General features: G+C 46.0%; 1 protein-coding gene across 3 annotated transcripts in view; it reads left to right on the top strand.

Annotated features, from left to right (window-relative positions):
* Positions 1-19,022, top strand: part of EVI5 (ecotropic viral integration site 5) — a 776,910-nt gene that overhangs the window by 508,801 nt on the left and 249,087 nt on the right. For all 3 annotated transcript variants that reach the window (XM_069232361.1, XM_069232360.1, XM_069232359.1), the window contains one exon: positions 11,684-11,830. In XM_069232361.1, the coding sequence (XP_069088462.1) occupies positions 11,684-11,830 (147 nt within the window). The remainder of the gene's footprint in view (positions 1-11,683; positions 11,831-19,022) is intronic.

Below are 19,022 nucleotides of genomic sequence, written 5' to 3'. Positions count from 1 at the left end.
AAAACGCATCAGTACTAAACATTAGTACTGGGCAGATGAGTATGCAATCACATCTGTACACACATATTTTAACATCAAAAAGATACCCAAAATTACGTCTTGGGAAATGTTCTTCAGCATTTTCTTTTCTACTACATGGAGTGCCAACTTCCAAAAACATTTGTAGGAAGTTGGCTCTGTCTACACAGTCTCAAAGTAAGAGATAGTGTGCACAGAGTCCAAGGGTTCCCCTTAGAGGTAAGATAGTGGCCAAAAGAGATCATTCTAATGCTCTATTTTGTGGTAGTATGGTTGAGCAGTAGGCTTATCAGAGGGTAGTGTTAAGCATTTGTTGTACACACACAGGCAATAAATGAGGAACACACACTCAAAGACTTACTCCAGGCCAATAGGTTTTATATAGAAAAATATATTTTCTTAATTTATTTTTAGAACCACAAGTTCAAGATTTTAAGTAAATACATAAAATGCAAGGTACTCCACATAGGTAAGTTAGGAACTTTGAATTAGAGCAATATCATATACAGTTTTGTTAAAATGGCAATAAGCTATTTCAAAAGTGGACACAGTCCAAAAATCAACAGTTCCTGGGGGAGGTAAGTAATGGTTAGATTGTGAGGTAAGTAAGACACTTACAAGTCTGCATTCCTGGGCATAGGCAGCCCACTGTTGGGGGTTCAAGGCAACCCCAAAGTTGCCACACTAGCAGCTCAGGGCCGGTCAGGTGCACAGATCAAAGAGGTGCCCAAAACACATAGGCGCCTACGGAGAACAGGGGTGCTCCGGTTCCAGTCTACCAGCAGGTATGTACCCGCGTCCTCGGGGGGCACAGCAGGGGGGGGGGTTTGTAGAGCACTTGGGGGGACACAAGTAGGCACACAAAACACACCCTCAGCGGCATACGGGCGGCCGGGTGCAGTGTGCAAAGCAGGTGTCGGGTTTTGTATTGGTTTTAAATTGAGGGACCTGGGGGTCACTCTAGCGGTGCAGGCAGGGCACAGGGGGGCTTCTCGGGCCAGCCACCACCTGGGCTAGGCAGAGAGTCGCCTGGGAGTCACTCTTGCACTGAAGTTCGGTTCCTTCTAGTCCTGGGGGCTGCGGGTGCAGTGCTTAGTCCAGGCGTCGGGTCCCTTGTTACAGGAAGTCGCAGTCAGGGGAGCCTCTGGATTCTCTCTGCAGGCGTCACTGTGGGGATCGAGGGAGGGTCGTTTCGGGCTACTCACAGGGTCGCAGTCGCTGGGGAGTCCTCCCTGTGATGTTGGTTCTCTGGATCTCGAGCCGGGGGCGTCTGGTCCAAAGTGTGAAGTCTCACGCTTCCGGCAGAAAGAGTGAGGTCTTTAAAGTTGTAGAAAAGTTGCAAGTTTGTTGCAGGTTGTTGAGCAGAGCCGCTGCTCACGGGAGTTTCTTGGACCTGAGGGTCAGGGCAGTCCTCTGAGGCTTCAGAGGTCGCTGGTCACTGTTGGATGCGTTGCTGGTTGCAGGTTTTTGAGCTAGGAAACAGGCCCGTAGGGCTGGGCCCAAAGCAATTGTCATCTTCAGTCATCTCTGCAGGCTTGTAGGTCAGCAGTCCTTCTTCTTTAGTTCAGGTTGCAGGAATCTGCTTTCCTGGGTTCTTGGGTGCCTCTAAACACTAAATTTAGGGGTGTGTGTAGGTCTGGGAGGGCAGTAGCCAATGGCTACTGTCCTGGAGGGTGGCTACACCCTCTTTGTGCCTCCTCCCTGAGGGGAGGGGGAACATCCCTAATCCTATTGGGGGAATCCTCCAAAACTAAGTTGGAGGATTTCTAAAGGCAGGGGTCACCTCAGCTCAGGGCACCTTAGGGGCTGTCCTGACTGGTGGGTGACTCCTCCTTGTTTTCCTAATTATCTCCTCCAGCCTTGCCGCCAAAAGTGGGGGCAGTGGCCGGAGGGGTGGGCATCTCCACTAGCTAGGATGCCCTGTGGTGCTGTAATAAAGGGGGTGAACCTTTGAGGCTCACCGCCAGGTGTTACAGTTCCTGCAGGGGGAGGTGAGAAGCACCTCCACCCAGTGCAGGCTTTGTTCCTGGCAACAGAGTGACAAAGGCACTCTCCCCATGTGGCCAGCAACATGTCTGGTGTGTGGTAGGCTAGCAGAAACTGGTCAGCCTACACTAGAAGTCGGATTGGTATTCAGGGGGCATCTCTAAGATGCCCTCTGGGTGTATGTCACAATAAATTGCACACTGGCATCAGTGTGCATTTATTCTGCTGAGAAGTTTGATACCAAACTTCCCAAATTTCAGTGTAGCCATTATGATGCTGTGGAGTTCGTGTTTGACAAACTCCCAGACTGTATACTCTTTATTGCTACCCTGCACTTACAATGTCTAAGGCTTCGCTTAGACACTGTAGGAGCATAGTGCTCATGCACATATGCCCTCACCTGTGGTATAGTGCCTTAGGGCTGAAAGGCCTGCTTGAGGGGTGACTTACCTATGCCACAGACAGCGTGAGGTTGGCAAGGCACTCTGAGGGGAGTGCCATGTCGACTTAGTCTTTATCTCCCCACCAGCACACACACGCTGTGAGGCAGTGTGCATGTGCTGAGTGAGGGTTCCCAGGGGTGCCATAAGACATGCTGCAGCCCTTAGAGACCTTCCCTGGCATCAGAGCCCTTGGTACCAGGGGTACCAGTTACAAGGGACTTATCTGAGTGCCGGGGCTGTGCCAATTGTAGAAGCAAAGGTACATTTTAGGGAAAGAACACTGGTGCTGGGGCCTGGTTAGCAGGGTCCCAGCACACTTTCAATCATAACTCAGCATCAGCAAAACTAAAAGTCAGGGGGTAACCATGCCAAGGAGGCATTTCCTTACAACATTTCACTGTGGTCTTCTGGCATCATTGTATTTGTTTGAGATGGCTTGTGCATTCTCCCATCTACCAATATACATTTCTCCCAGCTCAGACTCCACGATCTCTTAAAAAAAGCATATGCAGAAGGGTCCCCGAATATCTCTTGGATGATTTGATGAGGTCAGTAGTGTGGCATGTGTTGCTGCGTTAAGTCTCTGAGCTAGTCAGTTACCCTCAGTGTTGGTTCTCACAAACTTGTCATGCTGATGCTCTTATTCATCATAGGAAGCAATAAAGTAACACGTTTTCTTGTTGTCTACATAACAAAGTAGGGATATGGTGGGAGAAAGCAGATCTCATATTCTAATAACTGCTCTAATGTGCCCAGCATGCATGTCCTATATTCTTGTATTTCTGGGCTTCCCCATGCTAAGTCGAAAAATAACTGCTGTTGGATGCTGATGTGTTGGACAGCTGATAAAAAACATCTGGGTGCGTAATAGTGTTGGTATATAAATGTAAACTGCAGGAACCTATGTTTACTATTTACTGATACCTGCTCTAGTTGCTTCATGAATGTCCAGCGGTAATCTGCATTGCATACCAAGCTCTGTTGCTGATACTGGGCTAGTATTTATCAGCGATGGTTGAGGTTTCAGCGCTTTGGCTGTCTTGTCCCAGAATCTGATAACACTTTCTGCTATTAGGTGAGGTGTATGTGATGTGAGGATGGTACCAATATATCGCAATGTGCCTGTGCAACCAGAGAGTACAGCTCAGGATCCGGGACAGTCGCTCCTGCTTTCTGGTATGGTGCCAACAGTTCCCATCTGATTCGGACTTGCCCATCAGCCTAAAGCAACTAGAAGCTGAGAGATTTAAAGAGGTGATTAGTGAGCCGAATTGTAATGTTACTAGGTAAGTACAGCCGGTTTGGCATTATCACAGTTTCAATCATCACAATGCGTCCCACCGTTGAAATTGCTAGCCTAACACATCTTTCAGAGCTCACAGCCAGAAGTTGTCAAGTGGACACTGGGGAGAGAACGGTGTTCTCGGCTACTGCTGACGAAGCAGGAGAAAATGTTCTGGAGGAGAGTGTAGGAAAATGCCACTGTTGGCATGGTCACCCTCCACTTTTTGCTTAGTGTTGATGCCAGCTTTGATTGGAAGTGTGCTGGGACCCTGCTAACCAGGACCTAGCACCAGTGTTCTTTCCCTAAAACTGTACCTTTGTTTCCACAATTGGCACACAGATAAGTCCCTTGTAAATGGTACCCCTGGTGCCAAGGGCCCTGATGCCAGGGAAGGTCTCTAAGGGCTGCAGCATGTCTTATGCCACCCTGGGGACCCCTCACTCAGCACATGCACACTGCATCACAGCTTGTGTGTGCTGGTAGGGAGAAAATGACTAAGTCTACATGGCACTCCCCTCAGAGTGCCATGCCCTCAACCCACTGCCTGTGGCATAGGTAAGTCACCCCCTAGCAGGCCTTACAGCCCTAAGGGAGGGTGCACTATACCACAGGTGAGGGCATAGCTGCATGAGCACTATGCCCCTACAGTGTCTACGTCAAATCTTAGACATTGTAAGTGCAGGGTAGCCATACTAAGTATATGGTCCGGGAGTTTGTCATTATGACGCAGTGGAGTTCGTAATGGCTACACTGAATACTGGGAAGTTTGGTATCAAGCTTCTCAGCACATTAAACCCACACTGATGCCAGTGTGGGATTTATTGAAAAATGCTCACAGAGGGCACCTTGGAGATGCCCCCTGTATGTTAGCCCAATTGCTAGTGCAAGGCTGACTAGTCTGTGCCAGCCTGCCACTTCCAGATGAGTTTCTAACCACATGGAGTGAGTACCTGTGTACACTCGGTGGTCAGAAACAAAGCCTGTTCTGGGTAGAGGTGCTTCACGACTCCCCCCTGCAGGAACTGTAACACCTGGTAGTGAGCCTCAAAGGCTCAAGCCTGGTGTTAAAATGCCCCAGGGCACTCCAGCTAGTGGAGATGCCCGCCCCCCGGATGAGCCCCCACTTTTGGCGGCAAGTCCAGAGGGATAATGAGAAATACAAGGAGTCGCCCCCTCAGCCAGGTCCACCCCTAAGGTGACCAGAGCTGAAGTGATCCCCTCCTAGAGAAATTCTCCATCTTGCTTTGGAGGATTAGGACCAATAGGGATAGAAATGTGCCCCTCTCCCCCCGAGGGAGTGGGCACAGAGAGGGTGTAGCCACCCTCAGGGAAAGTAGCCATTGGCTACTGCCCTCTGACCTTAACACACCCCTAAATTTAGCATTTAGGGTCACCCCTGAACCCAGCTCTTCAGATTCCTGACGACCTCAAGAAAGAAGGACTGCTGAGCTGAAAATCCCACAGAGCAGAGGACACCACCTGACTCTGCCCCAGCCCTACTGGCCCGTCTCCTGCTTCGAGAAGCTGCAAGAAAAGATGCAACGCATTCTGCAGGACCAGCAAACCCTGAAAAGCCTCCAGGGGACTGCCTGCATCCCTGAGGACCAAGAAACTTCCGTGGACAGCGGACCTGCCCAAAGAAAAGAAAGAAAAGACCAAGAAACCAACTTTAAAGGGACTCAGGCCTCACTCCAGAAGCATGAGTCCAACTACTCTGCACCCGACGCCCCCGCACGTGTCCAGAGAAACTATCTATCTAGAGAGGGACCCCTAGGCGTCCGACGTGTCCAGCCTGGGATGACCTCTCTACACCCCCACGACGATGCCTGCAGAGGGAATCCTGAAGACCGCCCTGACTGCAGCTGTCCGGGACAAAGATATCCGACACTTGGAGAAGCACTGTACCCGCTGCCTCCAGGCCCGTGTGAAACTAACCACCGGTACAGCAACGACCAGCAGGTGGCCCTCACCCTTTCCCAGTCGGTGGCTTGCCCGAGAGGCCGCCCTGTGCCCTGCCTGCAACACCGAAGTGACCCCCAGGTCCCTCCACAGAGATCTATTAAGAACCCAACGCCCTGTTTGCACACTGCAACTGGCTGTCCCCGTGCCGCTGAGGGTGTCTTTATTTTTTTTTTTTTTTTTGTGCCTGCTTGGGGCCCCTCCAGTACTCCTCCAAACCCCCTTGGTCTGCCCTTCGACAACGCGGGTACTTACCTGCAAGCAGACAGGAACCAGAGTACCCCCTGTCTCCATAGGCCTCACGTTATTTTGCCTCCTGTTTGACCTCTGCACCTGACCGGCCCTGGATGGCTGGTGCTGGGTGCTCTGGGTTGCCTTGAACCCCCAATGGTGGGCTAACTATGCCCCGGAGACTTCTCTTCTGTGGTACTTACCTCAGAAACCGTACTTTACTTACCTCCCCCAGGAACTATTGAAAATTGCAGTGTCCACTTTTAAAATAGCTTTTTGCCATTTTAAAGAAAACTGTGTACAATATTGAATCTATTCAAAGTCCTAAGTATTATTATGCAAAGTACCTTTCATTTAATGTACTTACCTGCTAAATGAATCTTGTGGTTCTAAAAATAAATTGACAAAATAATATTTTTCATTATTAAAGCCTATGGAGTTAAGTCATTGAGTGTGTGTTTTCACTTATTGCTTGTGTGTGTACAACAAATGCTTAACACTACCCTCTGATAAGCCTAACTGCTCGACCACACTACTACAAATAGAGCATTAGTATTATCTATTATCGCCTCTGTCAAGCCTCTTGGGAAACCCCTGGACTCTGTTGAATCAATAAATCAATCAGGGGATTTGTTAAGCGCACTACTCACCCGTGAGGGTTTCAAGGCTCTGAGCAAAGGATGGGGAGTAGGAGTAGGAGAAGGAGGAGGGGAGAAGTGCTGCTACTGCTCGAACAGCCAGGTTTTGCGAATTTTCCTGAAGGTAAGGTAAGGAAGTCTTTGGTCTGGCACAGGTGGGTGGGAAGAGTGTTCCACGTTTTGGCGGCCAGGTGTGAAAATGATCTACCACCAGTTGTAGTTCTGCGGATGTGTGGGACGGTTGCGAGGGCGAGGTCCGGGGAGCATGAGCGCCTGGCCTGGTCATGTGTGGCTCTGTTGTCGGCCTACCAAGTTACTGAATGTTGGTGGTGGTGGGGGGGGTGGAGTATGGCCCTGGGAGTGGTATACTAGGTGGGGCGGATCTGAACGAAAATATATATATATATATATATATATATATATATATATATATATATTACTTTGCAGCTGAATGTATGCAGTAAAGGAACTGAAAGGTGTTAGAAGCCATTGCTCTTGTAATCAAATTGGACCAAATTTTATATTATAGCATTATGCGACTGAATTTTGGGCTACATAAGCACTTGTAATCGTACTACGAGGTTACATCGTGCTTTTGTTTGGGTGGGGTTGGAGTCAGTGTTCCCTCTAAGCTGCGTGCCTGGGCCGGCAGCCCACGGTGTGATTTTTCACTGCGCAGGGGGCTTTAAGGAGCGCACAAAACAGAGGGATCTCCTGCTGCCAGGAGAAAAGCTCTCAGTGAGCTGTTAATGAAGGCAAGGAGAGGATCCTGATATTTTCCCTCCTCCTTTCTGACTTTTATTGTTTAAGGTGTGACTCGTTCACCCCACCACAATTCTTTGAGGAGCTGTTTTTAAAAATGCATCAGCAGCCCATAAGATTTACACACCACAAATGGAAAAACTGAGAACATTTGGGTGGGTACTACAAATTGTATAATAAAAGCAATGAATAAGCTGTTTTGGTAAAACCATGTTTATATTTGAAATACGATGAATATAAAAGCCCAAGATGTTCCAAGAAAACAGCGTTCTAGAGAAGCTAACTTATTTAGGGAGGTGGAGAAATGCAGAGATGAAAAAGAAAAGTGAGCCCAGCTGAATGCAAAGGTGATAAAAAAAAATCATCAGCATCTCTGACACGCTGTCCCTAGCTAGGAGGAACATTTCCCTACTTACATTCTTAATGTGAATTGAATGGGTCAACTTATTGTTCTTTATATGCAATTTGAAAGCAGCACTCCTGTTCTTTTAAGCACATAGTGATTTCTCCACAAAATTATTCTTAATAATTACAGGAACTGTCAGGGCTGCTGCAGGGGTTACTACAAGCACTTTGTGAAAACAAATCCCATAAAACTAGAGATGGGTGAGCCTACAATTAAGAGGGAGAGCTGAGCTAGAGCCCAGCTAAGTGTCTGGCTCGGATCTTAGAGCCCATGAACCAGCCGAGCCCTGAAAATGTTTGGTATGTAAATCATACAACAAACATCAAATAAAGTAAAATTAAGCCTCTTCAATATTTAAAAGTGTGTACTTCTTAAACATGTTGAACCTTTGACATTAATGATTACATAATAACACTGCATTGAGAAGTGCTTATCAAAAGTGATGGTTTTTAAACTTCGAACATTAGTGAACTATGAGGCAAGAACTGTTGTCATGTAAGTGGGTAAAATTATTGTAGAGAAACATTGTAGTCTTTTAAATCAAACAGAATAGATTTGTGTGCAACTGGTAGACTGAACTTACATATTTCAAAGTGTTTGCAGACAGAATAATGAAGAAAGGTTTGATAAAATAAAATATTTGCCTAAGATCACACAATTTAGGAGAGGATGCCGTGATTTATCCAGGTTTTCTGGTCACCTTGTACAAATCATCCAATAAATGGGTATCTATTTGTCTTTCCTTATGTTAAGGATTTATTTTGATCTCTTTGTGCATTTTTCTGCACTTCTTATATAGCGGGCCTCGACCCAAATGCATAGGAGCTTTACACTTACATTGTTTATAAACTCAGGCAAATTAAGTGATTTACCCAGAATCATAGGCTGTTGAGCCAGTATTGAGACTCAAACCTGCTTCCCTAGTTCCAAAGTCAGCAGCTCTGGCCGTTATGCAACATCCTGGGAAGAGGGGGGCAGGCAGAAGTCACATGAAGGGTCTAAAGCTCAGCCAGGCTTCAGACTCAAGCCTGACTTGAGCTTCCAATGGCTTGCTCACCCCTACATAAAACAAATACTCGAAAGACCGTTATCAAGACCAAGATTACTGATGGGAGCAGAAGTGAAGCTGAGTAGTAGTAGTTAAAAATAAGGCCCCTAAGCAAAATAAATAAAGTGAGGAGAATAGGGTACAATTAAGTTTGGAAACAAGCATCTGTAATATAGCGCCAGCAAACACTTGGATGAACGTGTGTTTCAGAAATACATGCATAATTCTCTGTCTGTTACACATTTTCTTAAGTGAGTGGCCCCAAACACTGGCGTTGTTGTCTGATGTGCTTTGAATCTGCATTCTGCCCATGCCTTCTTCCCACTATCCTCTTGGTTTCCCCCACTTTATAGAGGAGCATGCTTGCTGCAGACAGCAGTGTTATATTTTATGATGCCTGGGTTGCAGAGTGATGTTGGTCTAGGAATGGTGGCTCCCGACTGCACAAGTCATGATTCAAGGAAGGAAGGATTCCAGCTATACCAGAAGCCAAAAAAGGAGAATAGGAAGTAGCTCGATCTTAGCAAAAACAGGCATCTGCTCCACAGCACTGCACTGCATATTTATTCAGTATTGTGCCATGTACTGCAAATCAGGTGGGTAGTTCTTAAATTGCTGGGTTAGGAAAGCACGTTTTTCTTCCACACAGCACTCTCTCACACCCAGTGCTGTCTCAGTCCCATTCCTTTGCTGTCAGCTGCTGTCTTTCCTGGTCGCTTCACTGAGCAGTGTTTTCTTCTTTGCACAGCTGTGTTTCATAGTTACACTTGTCTCAGCTCTAATTCTCTCTCTGTCACTGCTACTTCGCTGGCATGCTTTCTTCCTTTGCGGTCTCATTTTCTTTCTTCAACAGCCTCCCACAGTTATACACCCAGGACTGTCTCTGTTCTCGTGCAGCTCTCAACCCCGATTCCTTCAGTCACCGGTCTCCCACCAGGCAGTCTCCCTCTAAGCACAGTCTCTTCTTTTGTGTAATGTTTTCTTCCCATAGTTTGGTAGGTTTGCTTCAGCCTTCCTGCTTGCCTCAATAACATTGTACCTCCTTATGCCTGTTTTTATCAAAGCTGCCCCATATTTTCATTTCAAGGGATGATATTGCCTTCTCCTTGGCAGTACTTCGACTCCTACAGGTTGGGCTTTTCAGGTCCTATTCTGTATCTAGTTCTTACCAAAAACTTTGCCTGAGTGTTAGGTGAGGTCTGTGCCTCTAAGTACAGAGGGGAGGGGTATGTCCGCATTAGTGTAGAGAAGGAGTTGTTTCATGGTGAGTGTACATGAGCAGTAGTGTGCATGTTTGAGAGCAGGGTGAGCAATATACCTGTTTGAGTATAGTGTGAGGGGATGCAACTGGTTGGGTGGAGGGTGAGGGGTGTGCCTTTGTCTATTTAAAGTGAGCGCAGGGCTAGTGATGTGTATAGTGCATGTTGGAGAATGTGCGAGGCAGTAGCACTACATGATGAAGGGTTTGTATACCTGCAGGGTAAGCTGTGTGAGTTTAGGGTCAGCAGTCTGAATGAAAAGTGGTCAGTCTGTAAGCGAAGTGTATTTTGAGTGCAGGTTGAATGTTGTGTAATTTGAGTGTAGGGTTGACGTGTACCTTTGTGAGTATAAAATGAGTGGTTTATGAATGTAATGTGAGTGCAGGGGGAGTGGTTGTATTGGGAGTTCAGGGTGAAGGGATTGCTTGTGCAGTATAGAATGAGTGGTGTGTGTGTGTATGGTGAGACGGGTCTGTGTGAGAGAAGAATGAGCGGTGTGTCTCTGTGTACAGTGAACAATGTGCCTGAATGCAGAGTTTCAGTGTGTTTATGAGCACATCTATGCGAGGTAAGCCAAGTGCCTAAATATGGTAAACAATGTTTCTGTGTGAGTGTAGGGTAAGTGGTGTGCCTTTCTTAGTGTAGGGTGAGTGATGTGCTGTGAGTGCCCGGTGAGTATTGTGCCTGGGGCCAAGTTCTCGGAGTGTCTTGCCAGTGCAGGATAAGTGGTGTGCCTGTATAAGTGCAGGTTGCAACACATTAAAGCCAGACCTAATTCAATTCACTACTTCATTTTTAAATGTTTGGGCACGTGTCCTTTCTAGTCTCAATAGAAAATAGTATAATTTTTTATAGTTTCACTCAGCTGCGCACCCAAACTCAAAATGTGCGCACAAAAACAAGTCACTGCCGCACAAACACTAAAATAATTAGCGGCAACACTGGTTGGGTGGATGGGCTGTGCTTCCACAGCTGCTCCTCGGTTGTATGTGTTGTACTAGATTCCATAAATTAAACAAAAAAGGTTTGTATTTAAGAAAAAGCTGTACTTCATGAACATTTTCAAAACCTGATGCGCTTTTAAATCGATGTGTGTTTCTGCAGCGTTGTGAAATCATAGTTGGTTTGGAAGTAGCGTTGTCTCATGGACGTGTATGGTGCTAAGAGCTATATGACGTGCATTTTGAAGCCTAATACGTTGGGGCATCGGTTTTTATTCCCAGGATAAAATATATTTATTGATATTTGAATGATTTGAAGATATGCACGTCTACGAGTGGTTATGGAATAGGATAGCTTACCATGGCACTGGACATTGCAGCTGCACTGATGTAGAAATGGTAGAAACCATTAAACGATGTGGAGTACACTTACTGTGACTTGAACCAACAGGGTTACTCTGGCGTCCGTGACCTGCCTCAGACAGCCCCAGGCCCGGCTGCGTGATGTTAAACATTGCTGTGCTTTGTTAATAGTTTGTATGTCAGTTACATTGCTGCACAATAACTGCGATGGCCACATTTCCGAGAAGAAGCCGATTAGTCATGTTGTTGCCCGAATACTGTAGGCGCGATAAGCATCTCCGAGACCCTTTGACACCTCTGTTATCTCTTCCTCTTTGTAACTTATGTTTTTTAAAACATTGCAGAACCAGATCAACAGTAACCATCTCCGAAGGGCGGAGCAGGAGGTCAACAGTTTACAAGCTAAGGTGCAACATCTGACTGCACAGAACAAAGGACTTCAGGCCCAGATGACTGAAGCCAAGCGCAAGCAAGCCGAGATTGAATGCAAGGTAACCCCCAAAGTGCAGCGTCTGGGGCGTATGCTGCCATCGTGTACAGGTTTAACAGTTCTCGTTGGATCAGCTGCAGTATTTCGTGGAAACAAGTTAGAATTTTCTAGAAGTTGCACTCAAAACCAGTGCTTCATTAGTTAAAAAAATAAAAAAGTGTCTGGGCCCAAGCACTTCACAGGAGTCCACTGCAGCTTGTGCTACCAGTAGCTCCTGCCACAGCTGTCGAATGGCAGTGACAGAGTTACCTATGTGGTAGATTTGTCAATTTTAAATAAATGCTGCACTGATGATTTCTGCTGAAAGATGGACACAGCGCCATCATGTGGTGTATTCCTAGAAATATCTGCAGGTGTTTGGAAATAAGTGCCAATGCAGAGCCAGGGCAACACCGGCACAAATTAAGGACCGCTTAAGACTAGGTCAGTCAAAGTGAATAAAGTATTTTACTGTTGCTACATTTCCACGCTTACCCACTGTAGTACCTATTTACCTCACACAGACATGAATACTTTAATGGACACTTTCTGTCTTCTATCAAGAATATGTTCTATTTCACTTTCATATCAACACGTTACACTACTCTTAGTAACTCTTACAATCCTCTCTTGGCCTTTCATATCCACAAAATTCCTTCTCCATCCTCTGTTTCGTTCTACGTTTGATTGTAAAGAAGACTTGGGACACCTTACACGTAAGGTGTGCAGATACCGCTAAGGGTGCAATTAATTCTTTATCAAAACAAACATCACTTCTTGTTTTTTTAAATCTATGTTTGACAAGCGTTCCTAGTATAGAGGACACAGGATTGTTTGGATGTTTTTTTCTAATGTTATCCAGAGAGTCGAATCCCTACAGGTAATGGTATTTGAGGGTGCACTTTGCAGTATAAAGGCCTTTCATTGCAGACAACACACCAGCATCCTTCAAGCTGTGAAATGTCCTTCTAACTTTCTTTTCACCATTTACTAAGTGGTTTCTACCCTCACGACGTCCTGCATACCCTTTTTTGTGTCACCCATTCCTGGATCTCTTCTGTGTTTTTGAAGATTGTGAAATTACAGAATGAGAGTGAATTGTGGCCAATAAATAAAGCTGTGCGTGATCTGCTCCAGTGACTTGATGTCATTTTGCAGGCCCCACTTTTGTTCATTTTGGAGAGGGAAGGAGGAGGGGGCAGGACGCTCTGGCGTTAGCTAAATTGTTTTGATTTTTCAAAACATATGTATAATATACTTATGTGTAGACTATTCATCCATTGATTTGTTATTGTCATTCACATTTTGCTCGGTGTACTACAGCATACAGCATGAGGCAGAGAGTCAACTCCCTTCAGCTTACTGGCTGACATCACTTGGAGTACTCATTCTGCTCTTTCTCAAGAAGTACACCCACCCACAAAGAAATACTAGTCAGTGCTATTGGGCTAATATGGCAATGTGTGCTTTTTGAAACCAAAAAACATATTTACTTTTAGCCAATGTTTTATGTTTTTTTTGGTTTTCTTTGTAACGACGAGGGCCCAGCAGCTTCTCCAACAATAGTTTTAGAAAGAAAAAAAAACAAGCGTCGATAAACACAAAAGGCTGCACCCAACGTCAGACTTATTAGTTTTGCCAATGCTTGTTTTTTTTTTTTTTTTATGAGGTGCTTTCCTGCATCTGTACTCTGTACTTGTCCCACCTCCCAAATACCGATTTTTTTTTTTAATGAGTGCGATATTAGAGCTTTTCTTGTTATCAATTACGGTACAGTTAAAAAACAATACTGATTATTCAGTATTTGGTTAGGAGCCAAGTTGTTTTAATGAAATTTAATCAGTGTGAATGAATGGAGTGTAGAATGTTCTGGACTGTCTCAGCAGTGTTTTTGTTAATGATTTGCTTGATCCTAGGTCACTGTCGTTCCAAGCAGGGGGAAGATTCTTAAGTCTTGATCCGCCTGCTCCATGTGATGTCCATATGCCTGTCGGTGGCCCCAGTTTGTTTGTGGTCTCTGCTGCATTATGAAAGCAGCAGGGCACCCCAGGCCTTAGTCTAATAATGCTGCACGGCATGCTCCCTCTGTTAATCTGGGGATGTGCCACCATTCTTGCATGTCCGTCACATGGTCCTGAAATAGGATCGCCCGCAATAAGGAGGAAACACAGTTAACACTGTCCTTACAGACCCTCCTCTGCAGCAAATGAACCGTTCAGCACCTTTTTGGTTCTGCTTTTTTTGCTCGTCTCCCCTGGGCCACTTGGGTGACAAACTGAGACATCAGCAGGAGCTCTAAGAGAATCCAGCAGTCTTGGCCCTAGGTAGAGCCCTAAACCCCTATGATGATGTTTTTATTGATCTTGGAGGTGCGTTCAAGATGAAATATTGATTCATACCTATGAGGCATAGAAATAAAATGGCACATTCTGTGGCTAAATAAACAAAGGCCAGCTTTATTCCTATGCACTTCTTAATAAACTCTGAAAGGTTGTCATTCCACAATCAAAGAACACGCATCCTTGCTAGTTTGGGCGTAATCGTGATAGGTGCAATAATGAGTTCTCTTGGTGTACATTTCAAATCGGAAATAGCATAAAGCACAGAAAGCTAAGATATCTGGAGTCAACGTATTTTAGAAAGTCAGGCAAAAATGTACAGCATATTACTTAATTTCTGCCCGATGTGAAAAAATGTGTATACTATTTAAATAGACTTACATGTCTAAAAGGTGCAGAGCCCCATTTTAGATGTAAAGTAACGTTTTTTTTTTTTTTTTAAAGGAACACATAAAGCATTCAGTCTAATAGAGATAACACCCGTCTGAAGCCCTCTCCTGTTTGAGGCGGGTTGAGTTGCTGAGGAGCTGTGCGAATGCTTGCAACGTAAAATATGAGTGAGCCTGATTAAAAAATGTTTTCTCTGCAAGATGGCATGATTTTTCTTTTTGGAAAAAAAATGCTTCGAAGGAGATTACATGTGCTTCGCTGTCTAAGAGCACAAGCGAGTCTGTATATATGCAAATATTGGACTCTTGGGAGTGGCCAGCCTCTCCGCCGCAGACACCGGTTTCTGAGTTCCGGGACTGTTGGGAACAGAGACGGAGCCCAGTGAATCCGAATGAACGCACCCTGACAAATGTGGGGGGCATTCGTGAAGGAGCAAGCGAGGTGGCCAGGTGGCAAAGCGCAGGAAACCTGTGGAACTGCCCAACATGGTGATGGGAAGCAAGTGCTGGCACGGGGGAAGGGAGAGAGGGGTTTGCGGCAGAGTAAACAAGGAAGAAGTCGATGCTGGGCTTGCCTCTCTCCCAACCCCCCCCCCGTCATCCCTCTCATATTCAAATCTTGCATTACACTGGGACCGCAAATAGGGGGAATGAGTACATCTAGTCCAGATGTAGGAAAATTGCAAATTGCGACTTGCAATTTGCGAGTCCTTCCGACTCGCAAATTGCAAGTCGCAATTTGCAATGTAGAACGGTGTCTCAGACACCGTCTGCGAGTCGGTATGGGGTCGCAGAGACCCACCTCATTAATATTAATGAGGTGGGTCGCAAATTGCGGCCCCATACCGACTATAGACACTCGCAAACATGGAGGCCTGCTGTAGTCAGCAGACCTCCATGTTCGTGACTGCTTTTAAATAAAGCAGTTTTTTTTTTTTTTTTTTAAGTGTAGCCCGTTTTCCTTAAAGGAAAACGAGCTGCACTTAAAAAAAAAAAACGAAACCTTTAGTTTCGGTATTTTTTCAGGGCAGGTAGTGGTCCCTTGGACCACTACCTGCCCTGAAAAAATAGTTTTGGGTCCATTCACAAAGGGGAAGGGGTCCCATGGGGACCCCTTCCAATTTGCGAGTGGGTTACCATCCACTTCAAGTGGATGGTAACTGTGACACCATTTGCGACCGCATATGCGGTCGCAAATGGTATTGCATACCACTACGAATCGCAAATAGGAAGGGAACACCCCTTCCTATTTGCGATTCTGAAATGCATTTTGCGAGTCGGTCCCGACTCGCAAAATGCATTTCTGCATTGGAAACACGCATTTGCGAGTCGCAAACGGCAGATTTTGCCGTTTGCGACTCGCAAAGTGTTTCCTGCATCTGGCCCTTAGTACCAAAAATAAGGCTGGGAGAAGAATAGACGATTGTAACAAGACAGATGCAAACCTAGGAGAAGAACGTTTGAAAATAGGTTGCGGTCTTCCAGCAGATTTGGAGGAGAATCACTGAAGGAGATTAAATTTGCACAAAAGCAACAGAGGCAGCAGTGCCAGAGACTGCCTTTAGGATTAAGGGAGGACTACAGTGACCACCGACCAGATTAGATATGTGACACGGTTGATAAGTGAAAACAAGTGTGATGAGATAGAGGAGGAACCTGGACAGAGTGGTCAGGGAACTATATTTCATTGGTGCTACATTGCAAAGCGCTGCACAACAGGTCAATGGTCAAACCGCTCTGAAACTGGCAGTATTATCACTGACACATGCAGATATTGTGCTGGGTACTTCCAACTGCAGATTCTTCATATTTAGAATATCCCCAGGTGCCAGACTGGATCTGGAAACCTTTACACATCAGTACTTCAGCACGCCAGTTGGTGATACTGTGCGGCTTTGTGTTTGTTTTGTTCTGTCTGGACGTGACAAACTGAGCCACAAATAAGCGCTATGCTGTGCACTGATGTTGGTTGCTTTACTTACGCACCTTTGAATGCTGATCAAAAGCTCTGCTCCCCTTTTTCATTATCGGTTCTACATTTTATTTTCTTTAAAATCGCATCTCGTATGCAAGGATGCTGGGACTGTTGTAAACTAATGTCTGTGAAAGATCCTCACGAGGTATGCCTCTAGTGTTTGGGCTTGTCAGGAATGTGCCCTTATGAAACCAAAGGTGGTCCAGGAACATGAAGCGACGCTGAACGTTGTCAACCACTGGAAGAAACCACATAAGTCTCATTATACGTTGAGTGTGCAGACCCGTTCCTGTGACACATCCTTGTTGCAGTCAGTCTTCAGGTAGGTCTGAATTAAAGGCGAAGAGGAAACAAGCAGGACTTGTCTCTATCCTGCCAATCTCTATCTCCAGAGAAGTTGCAAGGGCATCAGCGTGACACTCGATTTCGATCCTGATGAACCTATTCCAAAATTGGTCCCGATGCATCCAGAGTCTTTGGCGATGTCACAACAAATCAAGACCTTTAGGGATGCTATGTTGCACATCTTTTGTACACTCCCAATTCCTTCTGGTGTGCTTTTGGGACTCATAAATTTGTATGGGCTTCTATTTGGGTTACTGCCGGCAGATCCGTCCTTGGCGCCGTTTGTGCCTCTAGAACCTGCTTTGGATTCCACAGCGGCTTTCCTGCTGACTTCCACTCTGACAGCAAAATCTACACCTGTCCCTTCAACTTCTGTTCTGGAGCAGCTAGTGCTGGCACCAGAGGAGAACTCTCTTTCACTACTGATGTCCGATTCTTATCTGAACTCGTCTCTGCTTCAACTGAAGTTGCACCCCAAATCCACTTTGATGCACCTGTTCCCCATTCAGTTCAGATTCAGTTAGAACACTGCCTCTGCCCCATAGCCTCTCTTGGCTGCTTCACCAATGTTTTGGCTCTGACTCTGATCAGAGTCAATCAGACTCAGCGAGCCTTTAGAGATGACAGTGGAGATGATGGTGGATGACTTGCTCCTCCTTATGATGGTGACAGTCTGTACATGGACTTGCAGGAGGTCAGTGGGCTTGATTCTTCCCATAATACTGGGTTGATTATCTCTGACCCGACCTCTCGCCCCCCCGCCCCTCCCCCTCCCTCAAAACCACCCGCGAACGAAAGTGTTTACTTTGTTCTGATGATTAGACATGCAGCTAAGATTTTGGACTTCTGAGAAAGTACAGACTAATGTGCTCATAGAAGTGTTAGAACCTGAGCAGGCTTCCTCTGAGTAATTGCGACCATTCACTGAAACCCTTACTGACACATTGATGGGTACTTGGGTGAAGCCTTGTTCTTGCTCTCAAGTGAACTGTCCAATTGCCTGATGCCAAAGACTGGCGCCAGGTGACCCTGATTTTCTGATTCAGCATCCGACCCCAGGGAAGTGGTTCAAGTTTCCATGAGCAAGGTAAACCCCAAACCCCCTAGACAGTCAAAGAGAAGTGAGTCATTCAATAAACAAAGGGTCTTATGGGCCAACCTAGCCTCAATGTCTGTCAACAGCATTTACCTACTTGGTCATGATCTCTGGGACATGGCTGGTAAGATCTTGCGGGCCTTCCTGGCTCATACTGTTCAAGATGATCAAGATATGTCCAGATGCATCATTAATTCTGCCTAGATACTACCCATTCCTTGAGATAGGCTGTCGGCACCAGTATGGTGCTCAGTCACAATGTGTTTGAGATCTATGGGCTTCTGTGGTGATGTCTAGGTGTCCCTTAAGAATATGCCTTTTGATGAGTCTTGCCTTTTTGACGAGAAGGCAGATTCGGCCCGGGGCTGCTTTTTGAAGAGCTGAGCCACAGTGTGTTTCTTGGGCCTTTTGGCATCTGCTAGGCAGTTTTCACATCAATTTTGCCCCTTATGAGGATATTCAAGAGGATTGGTGCACTGGCAGCACCATAACTCCCTGTCCCTGCAGTAGGCACCCTAGGTCTTTTGGAGTTTGGGACAGGGTTTGGGCTAACACCATGCAGGTTACCAGAAAGAGCAATCGTCCCAGTCCCCAAGGCTGCAGCATCAGCCTCCAAGCTACTTATAGCTTGTTCTTAGTGGCACGCAACCACACTTTTGGGATCCGCATCCAACAGTTTCTCCAAGGGTGGCTAAGGATCATGTTCGACCAATTGGTCCTCCAGGTCATTCATTGGTGCTGTACCTTTTTATTCCTTTTCGACCGACTGCATTTCCCACCCACATCAGAGAAGCTTTCAGAGGAGTACCTGACCAGTTTGTTGTGGAAGGAGCAGGCTCTCTTGTTCAAAGTGTTTTTACTACTGCTATTTCCTTGTGCCAAAGAAGGACCAAGGCCTTCTTCCAATTTTAGATCACCTCCCTCTGAACGCCTTCCTGCAGAAGGACTACTAAATGGTAGCCTTGGACCTGCAGTATGCTTATTTTTATATATCTGTCCTGCATTCACACAGTCGTTACCTGTGGTTCCAGGTAGGTCAGGAGCATTTTCAATTTGCCATGCTCCTCTTC

This window comes from Pleurodeles waltl, chromosome 4_2 (assembly GCF_031143425.1).
Source record: "Pleurodeles waltl isolate 20211129_DDA chromosome 4_2, aPleWal1.hap1.20221129, whole genome shotgun sequence".
Lineage (NCBI taxonomy): Eukaryota > Metazoa > Chordata > Amphibia > Caudata > Salamandridae > Pleurodeles > Pleurodeles waltl.
Note: the sequence above shows the minus strand (reverse complement) of the source record. Positions and strands in the feature narration are given on the sequence as shown.